This window comes from Alternaria viburni (genome assembly GCF_023758015.1).
Source record: "Alternaria viburni strain BMP 2772 chromosome Unknown scaffold_2, whole genome shotgun sequence".
NCBI lineage: Eukaryota > Fungi > Ascomycota > Dothideomycetes > Pleosporales > Pleosporaceae > Alternaria > Alternaria viburni.
This window is the reverse complement of record NW_026055771.1, coordinates 358589-371359: the sequence shown is the minus strand read 5'-3', so window position 1 is coordinate 371359 and position 12771 is coordinate 358589. Positions and strand designations below refer to the sequence as shown.

Sequence of the window (12771 nt, the reverse complement as noted above, 5' to 3'; positions counted from 1 at the left end):
CAAATGCTTAGGAGGGACGATGAGCGGGAGGATTAAATTTAGGCGTGTACACAAACGTACCGTACATGCCGGCTGTTTCGCAGCGTCTTCCCAGCTCTTGCGCTATGGATTGAATATGCGCACGTCCAAAGTAGTGTCAACTTCGAATGGAGTAAAGGCGCCTTCAAAAGTATTTGTGGAGAAGGGATGAGCGTATGCGCGCTATCCTAGGTTGGCAATCGGATAGGTTATGTAGGTTTGAGGAAGCTGGATAGTCATACACCAACTCTGTCTATCGGTTCAAATATGTCGAATCCAAGTCACTTAGCTAACGGGCCTATGGACGTTGTGGTGTGGGTAACAAGACGACAGATTGTAGGGAGCAGGGAGACGCGAAGGCCGGGGTGACGCGACTTGGAAGGCCTCGGTGCGCGAAACTGGATTAGCGCTTCGGCTAACAGCGTAGCGCGTGTGATCCTTCGATCGTCCAAAAGCACCTCCAGGGCTGGACAATTCACAACGTCCTCAGTTTATAGATGCTCTCGATTATTGCACCTGCACTGTCATGTGTATCCGCAAGGGATACTCAGTGAGTTCGAGCAACCTTTACTGTTGACCGCGAGACCCGATTAATGAATTCGTCAGAAAACCAGTAGATTGAACATGGCATCGTAGTATTTTCAGGACTCCAGCACGATGTAATCCAGTACTATAGCGCCATTCATATCAACTTACAACTTCCATCCCCGCTTCTTCGAAAGCGCCGTCTCCTGCCTGACCGCCAAATCAGCAATGATTTCCTCACTGCCGCCGCCCACAACCTAGCACACGTTAGCATCAGCATACTATCCTAGACTTCACATTTCAAGGAATCAAACATACCATCATCCTCAGATCCCGACTAATCTGCTCAACAATAGCACCAGGCCCACCCTTCTGATACCCAGCACCACCGAAGATCTGCTGCGCCTCGCGATTCGCCATCTCAAGTATACGACCACCGTGCACCTTGCACAGGGCAATTTGGCCCGCAATCTCCGGATCCTGCCAGCCGAGCGGAGATTGCTGGATATGGTATGCGAGTTGTTCGAGCCATGCCCAGTGGCTCTCTACATACCGACCAATTGTAGCGAGTTTATGCGCAATGATCTGGTTGGCGATGAGGGGCTTGCCGAATGTGTGTCGCTTATGTGCGTAATGGAAAGATTCGCTCAGACAGGTTCGCGCTTTTCTGTTGCAGCCTATGCTCATGATGTAGCGTTCTTTGTTGAAGTTGGTCATCACAATTCGAAAGCCTTCGTTCTCTTTGCCGATGAGATTGGATACAGGGACGCGGACATCGTCCATCTCCACGAAGCTTGCGCCTCCACCCTTTTGCCCTGAGTTGGGAATACGGCGGTGTGTGAGTCCGGATGAGTCGGTGGGAATGACAAGGACTGAGATTCCCGTAGCGCCAGGTCCTCCAGTGCGAACGGCAGTCGTCATGTGTGTAGCCCATGGCATGCCAGTGATCCATTTCTTGTAGCCGTTCACGACGTAGTATTTTCCGTCTTCGGTCTTGGTTGCGGTTGTCTGGAGGTTCGCGACGTCGGACTACATTCTAGTTAATATTTCTCGGAATACGAACGACGGAAATGTCGCGGAATCAGTATACGCACCCCACCACCCGGCTCAGTAATGCCCAGACAGAAGCTCGTTTCCCACGTGAACAAACCCGGCAACCACTTCTTCTTCTGCTCCTCGGTTCCATGATGTACAATCGGCGGAGCACCAATCACGCTGCCACCACCTAGAGCAACGCCTACACCGCCCTCGATCCGACTATTCTCATCCGTCATGATCAACAGATGGAACAAGTCCAAGTCGCCGACCGGTATGCCCGCGGGTCCTGGAACATTGCGCGGGCGATATGGTTCTGGCACGTCTGCGAATGCGTAACCAGTCTGCGCCCATTTGTGCCGTTCCTGGGCTGGAGCCTCGCCAGCTTCCTCCCACTCTAGCATGTACGGCTTAATGTTCGTGTCGATGTATGTGCGGAGGGCATTGCGTAGTTTCTTGTGCGACTCGTTGTAGTAGGGAGAGGCGAGGGCGGAGTACCACGACGGTTCGCTCCATGGGGCGAGGTTGCCGAAGGTTTCCTTCTTCTGAGGCTGCATTACGGAGGGAAGGGGCGTATCGGCGCGCGGCTTGGGGTTCGCCATTGTGTCGGCTTGCTGATGTTGCGAGACATCTCCGTGGGACTGAGGAGTCACTTAGGTATTCGACTATTTGGTAGTGGAGTTGAGATGCCGCGGCTGAGGGACGACGATCATGCTGACTCGCGTGCTAAACTGCGGGGGTGCGCAGCCGATTCGCGCGTCCCCAACGCGTCCGCCCTACCGATATCCGCTGGGCTTTGCGCTCAAACCTGAAGTCTTTTCGCGACACAAAACGGCTGAAATATATTGTGCGAAGATTGAAATCTTCTTCGTGATTAGACCGAAGATCCTCTGGGCGACCAGGAATGAAAAACGAGGTGAAGTCACGACAACATGATGGAAGGCTTTGAAGTGAAACCTGCGAAGCTTTATTACTGTCTCGATGCTATTTACACGGACTCAAGTCTTCCGGCATAATGTCGTTCATTATTGTATTCCTCCACTCGTATCAGTCGTCGAGACGATACGTTTACCTGACGCAGTAGCCACCGTCGATGAGGAGATCGGAACCCTGGGATTGTTAATATATTGAAGCGATATAATCTGGATTTATAAACTTACAGTGCAGTAGGATGAGGCGTCAGAGGCGAAGTAGACGTAGGCACCCTTGAGCTCGGTGGCCTTGGCGTCACGGCCCATGGGGATCATGGAGTGCCACAGCTTCTGGATGTCCTGGGGAACGAAGTCGGAGAGACCAGTGTCAATGTATCCGGGGGAGATGGAGTTGACACGGGCAAAGTCCCTCCACTCGTTGGCAAGAGACTTGGCAAGGTGAATGCAGCCAGCCTTGGCGACGTTGTAGGAGGCCTGCTCCTGGGGGAAGTTGGCAATGTGGCCGGACATGGAGGAGGTGATGACGAGGGAGCCGGTCTTGCGCTCGCGGAAGTGGAGACCGACGGCACGGGCGCAGTTGAAGGTACCAGTCAAGTCGGTCTCGATGACCTCCTTCCACTGCTCAACGGTAGCGTCGAGGATACCGTTGTCGGCAGTCTTTCCGGCGTTGGCGATGAAGACATCGACCTTGCCGAAGTCCTTGATGACATCGTTGACGAGCTTCTCGCAGGCGGAGTAGTCGTTGACCTGGCACTTGTAGGCCTTGACCTTGACGCCGTACTTCTCGCTCATCTCCTTTGCGTTCTTCTCGGCGCCCTCAGCGCGAGAGTTGTAGGTGATGGCGAGGTCGGCGCCGTACTCAGCGCATCCTCGGGCAGCCTCTGTGCCAATACCGGTAGGGCCGGAGGCACCAGTGACGATGACGACCTTGCCCTTGAGGCTGAAGAGGTCCTTGAGCTCGGTTGCTTGGGGAACGTTGATCATTGTGGCGGTTGTGAGGGTTTGTGAATAGAGTAGAAAGGTTTTGGGGTATATAGAAGAGAGATTGGGTTTGAGTGTGATGGAATAAGAAGATGGAGGCTGATCTGGAGGGGCACGGAGGGGTTCAAGTACTCCTCTGCGGCTGAAAAGACTTGATGGACAGCTTCACGCATTAGCGGTTAGTGAGGGGCGCTGGGTCGACAGTGACGTGTGGCTCGTCCTAACAGCTTCTGGACGTCATGCCACCGAGCGTGATTCGCCAATGGCACCAAGATGTGGACAGTCTGGCTTCGCTATTCCGCTGAGATCCTAGCGACCGACGGGGGTGGGTGGGTTGCTGTGACGTTCCTGCCCCTCTGTTAGCTTGCTCTACGGGAGCTTGGGCCGCCTCTTCGTGCCTTCCAGGCGCGTGAACCCATCGCATTGCTTTTTCTCCCACGCGTTATCATCGATTTCTCCGATCCCGTGGCTGACTCTTCCAATGCTACAACCTAATAACCTTAGGTACGCTTGTCTCGTGGTCTTGCCTAGGTGCCGCCGAGCTGTTGCATGTTCCCAAAGTGGAACCCCACGATTGATACACGACATGCGCTGTCAGCGATTCATGCTTTGACAGAGACATTTGGCCGTGTCAACCCGCGCGTCTAAGCTGCTCGTGCAGTACGAAGCCGCCACGCTGCCACTGGAACACCTTATGCCATGTTGAATGTCATGCACACCCACATGTGCTACTGTACTCGGCCTTGGCTACTAGTAAGCAAGGCGCTGTGCATTGCTAACTGGGAGCCTGGCAGATACAGTAATCGTTACTCAGCTCTTTCTTCTTCATCGAGGCATCGGTCGTCTGCTCGATCCTGTTGGAAGACTCTGACGGACCCTGCATGTAGCTGCAGGCGAACATGGTGGTAGCTCCGAGAATCTCTGCGTACATCGACATGTAGCAAGCGGATCCGATCGGTCGTGGAAACCTTGGAACTGCCGGCCTAGAGCGTGAGTGATGTTGCACGGCCGAAGGAAAACCGCGCATCCATGGAAGCTCCACGCGTGCGGAAGCCGTCTCCCAACCATCTACGATCTCAACACGCAGAATCAATGGGGCTTTATTGTCAATATACATGACGTTGCCGGTATCCGCCGCACGCTGACTTAGTTTGCCATGCTCCATCGGTCCCGCGCATGGCTGATGGGAATTTCATTTCTCCGATGCCGCAGACGCACGTGACACACTCGTCGGCCAAACCTCCAATTCCATCTCAATAGAAACCTACGATATCGTATCGGCTCGGCGAGCGCTGCTTGATCCAATATCAATGTCGAAACTGCGAACGTGTAGTCTTGTAGCACCTTCTAGCTAGATTAGCCAAGCACCTGCCACCGGGTCTGATGCAGCCCTCTGATTCGCAGCGATTCGCAGCCATGGGGTTCACCATACTTTTGCTCACCCTTCGCCATTGCCCCTGAAGGTCAATAGCTAACACGTAACATTCGTCTGCATCGTTCCAGACACATTCCCACACTTACCTCTCCGCAACCCGCAGGTCCGCAGCAATGGTGCAGAATGCACTCCTCCCGAAGCCCCTCCCCGCCGACGCCCTCGTAGTCGGCCAACTGGTTACAGAGCCCCTACACCCCGAACGCGACTCCTTCTACCCCGATAAAGCGCACGCAGAGGTCGACGATCTGAACGACTTCCACATCCAGCTCCGCTACAAAGATCTCTACTCAGTCGACACCGAAGGCCGCTTCACGACCAACTATGGCGCGAGGTTCGATCTCGGAAAGATATACAGACAGCCCAACCTGCTCACTGTCAAGGCTGAGCAGATGATACAACGGACAACGCAGTCATCGTCGAGAGCTTTCCAAGCCGTCTGCAACGACCCCGAGGCACGCATCTGGATGGCGGAACAGATCAAAGCGGGCAAGCCACTCTACATCGTCCTCGGCCTGACCGAGCTCAAGAACGCAACCTTCAAGCGCGCCAAGTTGCGCGACGCAGGCGCCTCGAACCGCATCAACGAGACGCCCATCGAGAAGGACGCCAAGGTCCCCGGACCCCTCCGTGGCAGAGCGGAAGCCAGCTTGGGCGGAATCGGCACCGAGCCATCTATATCGGGAGTGTTTGGCATGGACGTACGCCGCGTTGCTGCGCGGCTCACGACGCCTGCGGAGCCACATCGGCTGGAAGATATTGACTACAGGTGGTACTACTACGACGTGCCGGGCTCGGTGGACAAGGAACAGTTGATGGTGGGGCTGGGAGCGCCGTTGAAGGCGAATGAACTTCGTCTGATGCTCGACCTCACAGACGATGACGTTCAGGGCAATCTTGACGCTATCAGCAAGCTCAGTCTGGACGCTTTGAGCGCCACGGCGAGCCCCATGCTTAAGCCTAGTACGCCCATGCTGAGAGGGCGCTCGCCTTCTCCTCATCCTACTATGCTACGCTCTTAGTGTCATGGGGTTGATCATGGTCGACACGTTTCGAAGTAGCGATTTGGGTTATGGATACGTATGATAGATTTACGACGAGCGTTCTGATAACACATATACGACCTTGTACGGCCTGGCACCTCTCCGCTTCTTTCGTATGTAGTAATTATGCATCTGTCCCGTTTCCGTTCCAGATAATCAAGACTTCATTTCAATCAGAGACCTGATTACCGTCACCACAATCACCAGAGTTCAAAGTCACAGTAGAAGAAATTGTTCAAAGTGAAAGTAATCGTATTAATCAAGCAAGACAGACCTGCGCTTGCAGTAAAGGTATCATAAGACAACAACCAGCCAACCGAAAACGCCCCATATCGATCGTATATACGTAACTAAGCGTGGACATGGCCATAAACAGTGGACATCGTGACAGGCTAGCAACAACGCCTTGAGGAGATCCAAACGCCAATTGGGTAATCCAAGAATTTGTGGAGAAGAAGAGGAACGAAGCAGCGCAAGTAAGCGTGGCTCATGATGCGGCGGCAGGTACCTCGCATGTTGGTAATGAAGTCTCGACGACAGCCTCGACAGCGGGTACCTCAACAGCAGCAGGAGCAGCAGCAACCTCTTCGGCTAATGTTGTCTCTTCCTCAACGGCAGCGGGGACTTGTTCAACAACAACACTCTTCTTCTTCTCAGGTGTCACACAGCTAGCATCGAATACGTTTGACAGACGCGAGGGCTTCTCGATTCCAGCATCGACAGTGACGTACGAGGTAGCGTCACAGCCTTCAGCATAGAACTCACTCGGTGCAAGGTCACCCAATGGCCTCCGGTCCTCATCCATGGCATCTTGGACAATCTTGCGAAGACGAGGTTGCTTGACAGGCATATCGGCTAGGATATCAGTCTCGTAGCCGTCGTCGAAGGAAGACGCGTGGTTGCGCTTGCGAGTTTGCTGAGCGAGGAAGTCTGGTGGCGGGACGTTCTCCTTGCCGCGGTCTTCGTTGCTGGCCTTGGTCTTTGCGTCATCGTCGGATGATATGTCGAGGACAGATGCGGAGTGCTCCATAAGGTTTGCGGCTTCCTGCTCGGGCGTGTCCTCGTGGATCTCGAAGAACCAGCTCTTAGGCATGCTGTCATCGACGATTGGGGTCTGCGGGGCGGGTGCTGAAACAGGCGTGGCGGCTACGGTGGGGGCCTTGGGTGTGTAAGTCGAGATGGAGCCGCTGAGGGCTGCGTCGATGGAGAAGGGTAGGCTGGGGCTGCTCTGCGTAAAGGATGGGGGGTCGACGCGTCGGAAGGGCGAGCTAGATGCGCGACGCTTTGAAACGGCATGGAGACGCTTGTTCTTGGGCGAGCCGCGGCTGGTGGAGATGGGCGTTGACTTGGCAGTATTGGGTGACGAAAGTGCTTTGCGCACAGACGGGACGGAAGGCGTCGCATTGAGGCTGCTGGCACTGGGCTTGGAAGGCGAGGTGAAAATGGAGAAGTTGGCCGGCTTGATGTATCCTGCATCGCTGTGGCTGGCTGTCTTGGACTTCTTGGTTGGGCTGTTGAAGATGGACGGGTCCACGTTCTCGGAGTCGGCATCTTCGAAGATCTCGGGTGCGCGCTGGCGCTTACCCGTCGATGGCGTAGGAATTGACTTCAAGCCCTGCGGAGCCGCAAAGTTTGGTGTAAAAGCTGTCGCATACGCGTTTAGTGGATGTAATAGCACGTGGAGTGAAGCTATTTACCATTCTGCCTGTTCTTCGCGCTCTGGAGTACCTGGAGACGTGACGAGCCAAGCTCGGCAAACGGCTGGCGCGTAGAGGTGGCCATGGTAGAGACTGTCGGTGATGTTGTGATAGCGATTGAAATGATGTGAAGAAGGTATATCGGCCCGAAAGATCAATTGACGCGATTGAGGTATGTGGGTAGTGGTGTTGTAGGTGATTGTCGTTGGGACGGAAGGTGCGAAAGGTGGGGTGGTAATCGTATCTCGTTTGAGCTGGAGCGCGCGACTAGGTCCAAGGCGGCAGACCGAAAACAAGAACAACAACAAATGTCTCGACTACGACTCTAACAGTGTTTAGAGGAAGCTGAGTCAACGACAGAGAACTTGGACACGATCAAGTCTGAAGAGAAGAGATGGGAGGAAGAAGGATGCGAGACTGGGTCATGAAGCTATTACATGGGCGCACTCAACGCGTCCCCAGTCTCCCTCCAACTTAGCGTGTCCATCACGCACTTAGGGGCCGCCTCCCACAATCGCGTCCGTCTTCTCCACTCAGACCAGGATCATGTCCCGAAACTATCATGCAAAACTGGTTTTAACCCTCCAAGCCCCGGCATGTAATGCAGTCTATTGGCCAGGAAGCTCCGGATCCACCTGCAGTGTCACTTGCGCCACCAAAACGCGACTTTGCGCGCTCGCGATATGGACGTGAACGCTGGTTCGATTTTGCGCGTTCATCCCGGCCTTGCAGCGTGCTGAGGCATAGTGCGTGCAGTAGAGACGCTGTCCGAGGCTTCTTGTACGTTGGTCTGCGTTTGTCACTTGTCACAGACATGTCATGGTGTCATAGGTGGTTGGCGACCCGGTGAAGTCCGGACCATCTGCTGGTCTTCGAGCATCGCGTTGGTGTTTCGACGCGCACCTATATGCAGCGGGGTTCCCTCTGCTCGACGCGATGAGGCAGGATGCACGCGAATTTGCTGGATCATGCATGTCGAGCTGACTTCTTGTTGGCTTTCAATGCTGACTGCTGATGCGCATATTAATTGTCATGCATCCCTTTAGTTATAGCAGATTGGCAATCCCGTGGAGCATTTTCAAACTTGCAGCTAGTGTTTCTGATGGTTCTGTATGCTCTAGCAGCTGATTAAAAGTTTCTTTCCATTGCAATGTCTCCGTTTGCTTTTTCCTTTGCAGTCACGTCGCGTCGTCGCGTCTTCCCGAGGTCTGCTTACTCCCAGCCGTCACCACTCTGCCTGGAGGCCCTGCTCCCCGCGCGACTCCCCACTCGGACTGGAATGCCACCCCAATTGTCATTTAAGTATGTCGCATTGTCCTCATCGAAGCCATTCGCAGAAGCTCCCTTGCCCTTATCTCCGTCATCCCAGTCATCACCATCGCCATAGTTGACATGAGCTTTTTCCCCATTCCAGCTCGTTTGACTGGCGGCACGACTACCAGGCCACCCGGTCGCAGCGTCAGGCTGATGGGAGTTCTGGCTCCTATAGCTAGTCCGACTGCCACCAGCCCAGCCTGATTGGGCGTCTTCCCATCCAGTAGTTTTTCTGTGTCTGTTAGTCTTGTGGCTAGTACGGGTGTCGTGACTTCGATGAGACCGGTGTGTAGACGGCTGACTGGAAACTCGACTTTGATTTCCTAGAGATCCGCGTTCACTATTTGTGCCGACGACACCGGCATCACTAGTCCCTTTACTTATTTCGAAGCCATCCCATGCAGTATTGCTCGGAGGATGCGTTGGACCGCCAACACGTGAAGTCGTGGGGCTGTTGACTACGCTCTGGGAAGTAAAGGGTTCAATGCCAGTCCAGGCAGGATTGTCGGCGGCTTTAGGCCTATTGCTCCAGCTTTTCTCGCTGGGAGATTTGGTGCTTCCCCATGTATATGGGTGAGGATTGTTTAGAGGTGAAGCCCATCCAGCTGTCTTGTCTTTCTCTTCGCTGTTCTTCTTGTTGGCATCCCAGTCATGAGAAACGTTGCTCTTCACACTGCCTCCCCATCCAGTTGCAATGTGATCTTCTTTCTCTCTCGAAGAGTCACTGGGCGCATCTTCAACTGTAGGCGCTCTGTAGGTCGAATGGCTCTTTACCGAAGTATTGTCGAAGTCTTTCGTTGACTTTCGTGCCTTGCCGCTCCTACTGGTATGGTGCGATCTGTCACTCTTGTGTGAATGACTTGGACTGGCAGCTTTCCACGCACCCTCAAACTTCCCTCCGTCCCAAGACCTTTCTGAACCTGCCTCACGATTGTCCTTAACTGGAGACAGTTCGGGAGACGGCCATCCTCCAGGTGGTGAACGCACAGGTGATGATCTCTTCTCTTCGACCCATGAGTCCGACTTTGGAACAACTGGTTTGTAGCCCCTTGAGGCTGGTGTGACGTATCTAAATCCCTCACTGATAGTCTTGAGCGGTGAGCCTGGGGCTATGTACTCGTAGCCATCGCTCACTGATATAGCTGGAGAGGCAATAGATGTAGGCTTGCTAGAAGGCCAGCCACTGGCACCACCTGTCATCATAAACCCCGTTGGCGACCCTATATTCTCGCCGTCATAAGGCAAGTAGCCGTCTTCGTAGTCCGACTCAGGGATAGGCGTGAGGGCTTTTGGTGGTGAGTGGTGTGATTGGCGAGACTTCTTATCCTTGTCCTTCTTTTCACTTTTAGTCTTCTGCTTCCGGCTGTCGCCTGAGGGTTCCTTCGACGGACGGGTCGAGTTGCGATGTTTCGGTGGCGATGGGGCAAATGAAGTGCGAGCAGGGGAGGCTGGTTCGATAGTTGACGCTGCTTTGACCCATGGTCGCTGTTGCTCACTGACAGCCTTTTGTGGTCCAGAGTCGAACTCTCCGTCCTTGTCCACGACGATAACCCTGCCATCCTCTGCTTTGATGACGAACGTCCCCCATTGAGGTGGCATAGGAATCGTTACTGTATCCTTTTTCTTCTCTCCTTGTCCGCCAGCTGTCTCGTTCGTACCCTGATTGCGACCCGATTTCTTCACCTGTAGTCCGCCTAGACCTCGGATCTTCTCCAAGTTCCGTTGTATATCTCCACTAATCGCCTTTTGCATGTCTTTGTTCCACATCGTCCCTGAACCATGCTTGGGCTCTGGTCGTTTTCTCTGCTTGTAGAAGCGTGTATCGATTGGGCCAAAGCCTGGGTCCGCTTCCGGAGGAAGGTGCATGTCCGCGCCGTCATCGATGAAACTGCCGGTATAGGCTGAGGTGTCTGAGCTGTTGCTGGTAACCCACTTCGCGACATGGCCGTGGTCAAGACCGCGAGGCGTGCGCTTCGTGAAAGAGCCGCCATCGTCGACAAAAGATTGGGGGGTTATCGAGCTCATGTTCGCATTGTAGTCGTATGGCTGGAGTTCGGGAGGAGCGCACGATGGACACTTGCAAATGTATGTGTTGCAGACAGAGTTACTGCGATTTGCAGATCTGCGTACAGCGGGGCGAATGAAGAAGCGTCGGTGTGGTGAGGACTTTGATGACGGCATATTGTCCACAATAGTGGAGCAGAGGTGAAGGTGAACAGCCTTTTGCCTGCCGCATGATAGACACACAACGACAACGAAGGTACGATATGCAGAGCGACGAGACATGTTTGCAAGACACGACAGACACAGAGACATATTGAGAGACTTGAAAACATTTACCGTGACACAGCGCCCGTGCTGCCAATTGCTAGAATACCTATGCGCACATCCAACAAACACCAACACGCACCAGCACCGACCCTCTGTTACCCTCGAAGCAAAGGCATCTGAGTCAACGCATCAGCCCACCTTCTATAGCTTCGCCTTCTCCCGCTTTTTCTCCTGTTCCCACTGTAGCTGCACGTTGCGCATCCTGTACCAGCTCAACGCGCCAGCCATGGCTCCAAACGGCGGGAAGGCCCAGAGGAGGAAACTCCACCATCGCGGGCTGTTATTCCTGACGTCCTGCATGACTCTCTGTATCTCCTTCTCTAGGTAACTCCTGTCGTGATCATTCCAGACTACGACGCCATTTCCCGGACCTCTCCGCAAACAGCGCTCGGCCTTTTCGCGCACGTCACCTTGACTCATGACGCGATTGCGCGCATCCTCTTCGGTAAGATGAGAGTCGCGATCTCGCAGACGCTTTATTTGTATCGCAGGGTCCGAGACGCCGACAACGAGAATGGTACCGCAGTAGCGTTCCCAGCCACTTTCGAAGAGGAGAGGGACGTCTAGCACGACAGCCCAGTTGCCGCGCAGATAGGCCCACACCATCTGTCGGTACATCTCCTTGCGCACGGCAGGGTGCACGATGCTGTTCAGCTTCTTCCTGTCGCGCTCCTTCTCTTCTCCACCGCCAAAGACTCTCCGCCCCAGTGCTGGCCGGTTCAGCGGGCGTCCTTTGGGTGTCGCATCGGGAAGGAGGAGGTCGGGCGTAGTAGGCAAGAAGTGTTCGACGATGGCATTGTAGCCCGGAGTGCCAGGTTCGACGACTTGTCGCGCGATGAGATCGGCATCTACGATGGGGAGCGAGTAGGGCGACTTGGAAAGGATAGACGACACGGTCGACTTGCCCGTCGCGATGGAGCCGGTGAGACCGAGGAGAAGCATCGTGAGCTAGTCTTCTATTGGCGAAATGGTATTTATGTCTGTAACTGCAAGCCCGGTTATAAGGGCTTGGCTGTTGATGTTGCTTTCACATGGCGGGTGCGTGAGAGATGGGATGACGATTGCGGGGACCAGAGAGTTCGTACCTCGGAGGTTAGCTAGCACGGGCCTCATAATCAGTCCATGGTTCGCATTGAGCACTGCTTACTCAAGAGCTTCATGCAATGAGACAGTGGTATGTTGTAACGGACGCATTCTGATTTATGTTTCTACGGAACTGTATTCGGAAAAGAATTCGAGAAGGATATCACTAAGCTGTTGCGCCCAACACCAATCTCATGTTCTCACTTTGCTCCACCACCACTCCGTTATGATCAACGTTCACGGCCGCTACGAAGGCGAGCATCGAGAACTGTTTCGTCTGCGAGTGTGTTCCATGGAGGAGAATCAGAAAGCTCGGAACTCTCAGAACGTCTAGAAACCTCTTCTTCTGAAGCCTCTCCCGCGCTTTCAATCACCTGGGA

General features: G+C 54.1%; 6 protein-coding genes across 6 annotated transcripts; 1 reads left to right on the top strand and 5 right to left on the bottom strand.

The window, feature by feature from the left end:
• Positions 1–710: 710 nt before the first annotated feature.
• Positions 711–2180, bottom strand: J4E79_001055 (uncharacterized protein; the record flags this gene model as incomplete). Its single annotated transcript, XM_049349966.1, has 3 exons — positions 711–800; positions 862–1572; positions 1638–2180. The coding sequence occupies 3 exons, from the start codon at positions 2178–2180 to the stop codon at positions 711–713; spliced, it is 1344 nt and encodes a 447-aa protein (XP_049215125.1).
• A 466-nt stretch (positions 2181–2646) lies between these two features.
• On the bottom strand, positions 2647–3494 carry J4E79_001054 (uncharacterized protein; the record flags this gene model as incomplete). The annotated part of the gene is made up of 2 exons (XM_049349965.1): positions 2647–2688; positions 2739–3494. 2 exons carry the CDS (start codon positions 3492–3494, stop codon positions 2647–2649), a joined length of 798 nt encoding a protein of 265 aa, XP_049215124.1.
• A 1545-nt stretch (positions 3495–5039) lies between these two features.
• Positions 5040–5945, top strand: J4E79_001053 (uncharacterized protein; the record flags this gene model as incomplete). Its single annotated transcript, XM_049349964.1, has 1 exon — positions 5040–5945. One exon carries the CDS (start codon positions 5040–5042, stop codon positions 5943–5945), a length of 906 nt encoding a protein of 301 aa, XP_049215123.1.
• A 508-nt stretch (positions 5946–6453) lies between these two features.
• J4E79_001052 (uncharacterized protein) lies at positions 6454–7748 on the bottom strand (the record flags this gene model as incomplete). Its single annotated transcript, XM_049349963.1, has 2 exons — positions 6454–7610; positions 7664–7748. 2 exons carry the CDS (start codon positions 7746–7748, stop codon positions 6454–6456), a joined length of 1242 nt encoding a protein of 413 aa, XP_049215122.1.
• A 1965-nt stretch (positions 7749–9713) lies between these two features.
• J4E79_001051 (uncharacterized protein) lies at positions 9714–11002 on the bottom strand (the record flags this gene model as incomplete). Its single annotated transcript, XM_049349962.1, has 3 exons — positions 9714–9797; positions 9862–9918; positions 9965–11002. 3 exons carry the CDS (start codon positions 11000–11002, stop codon positions 9714–9716), a joined length of 1179 nt encoding a protein of 392 aa, XP_049215121.1.
• A 447-nt stretch (positions 11003–11449) lies between these two features.
• Positions 11450–12250, bottom strand: J4E79_001050 (uncharacterized protein; the record flags this gene model as incomplete). Its single annotated transcript, XM_049349961.1, has 1 exon — positions 11450–12250. One exon carries the CDS (start codon positions 12248–12250, stop codon positions 11450–11452), a length of 801 nt encoding a protein of 266 aa, XP_049215120.1.
• Positions 12251–12771: the final 521 nt, after the last annotated feature.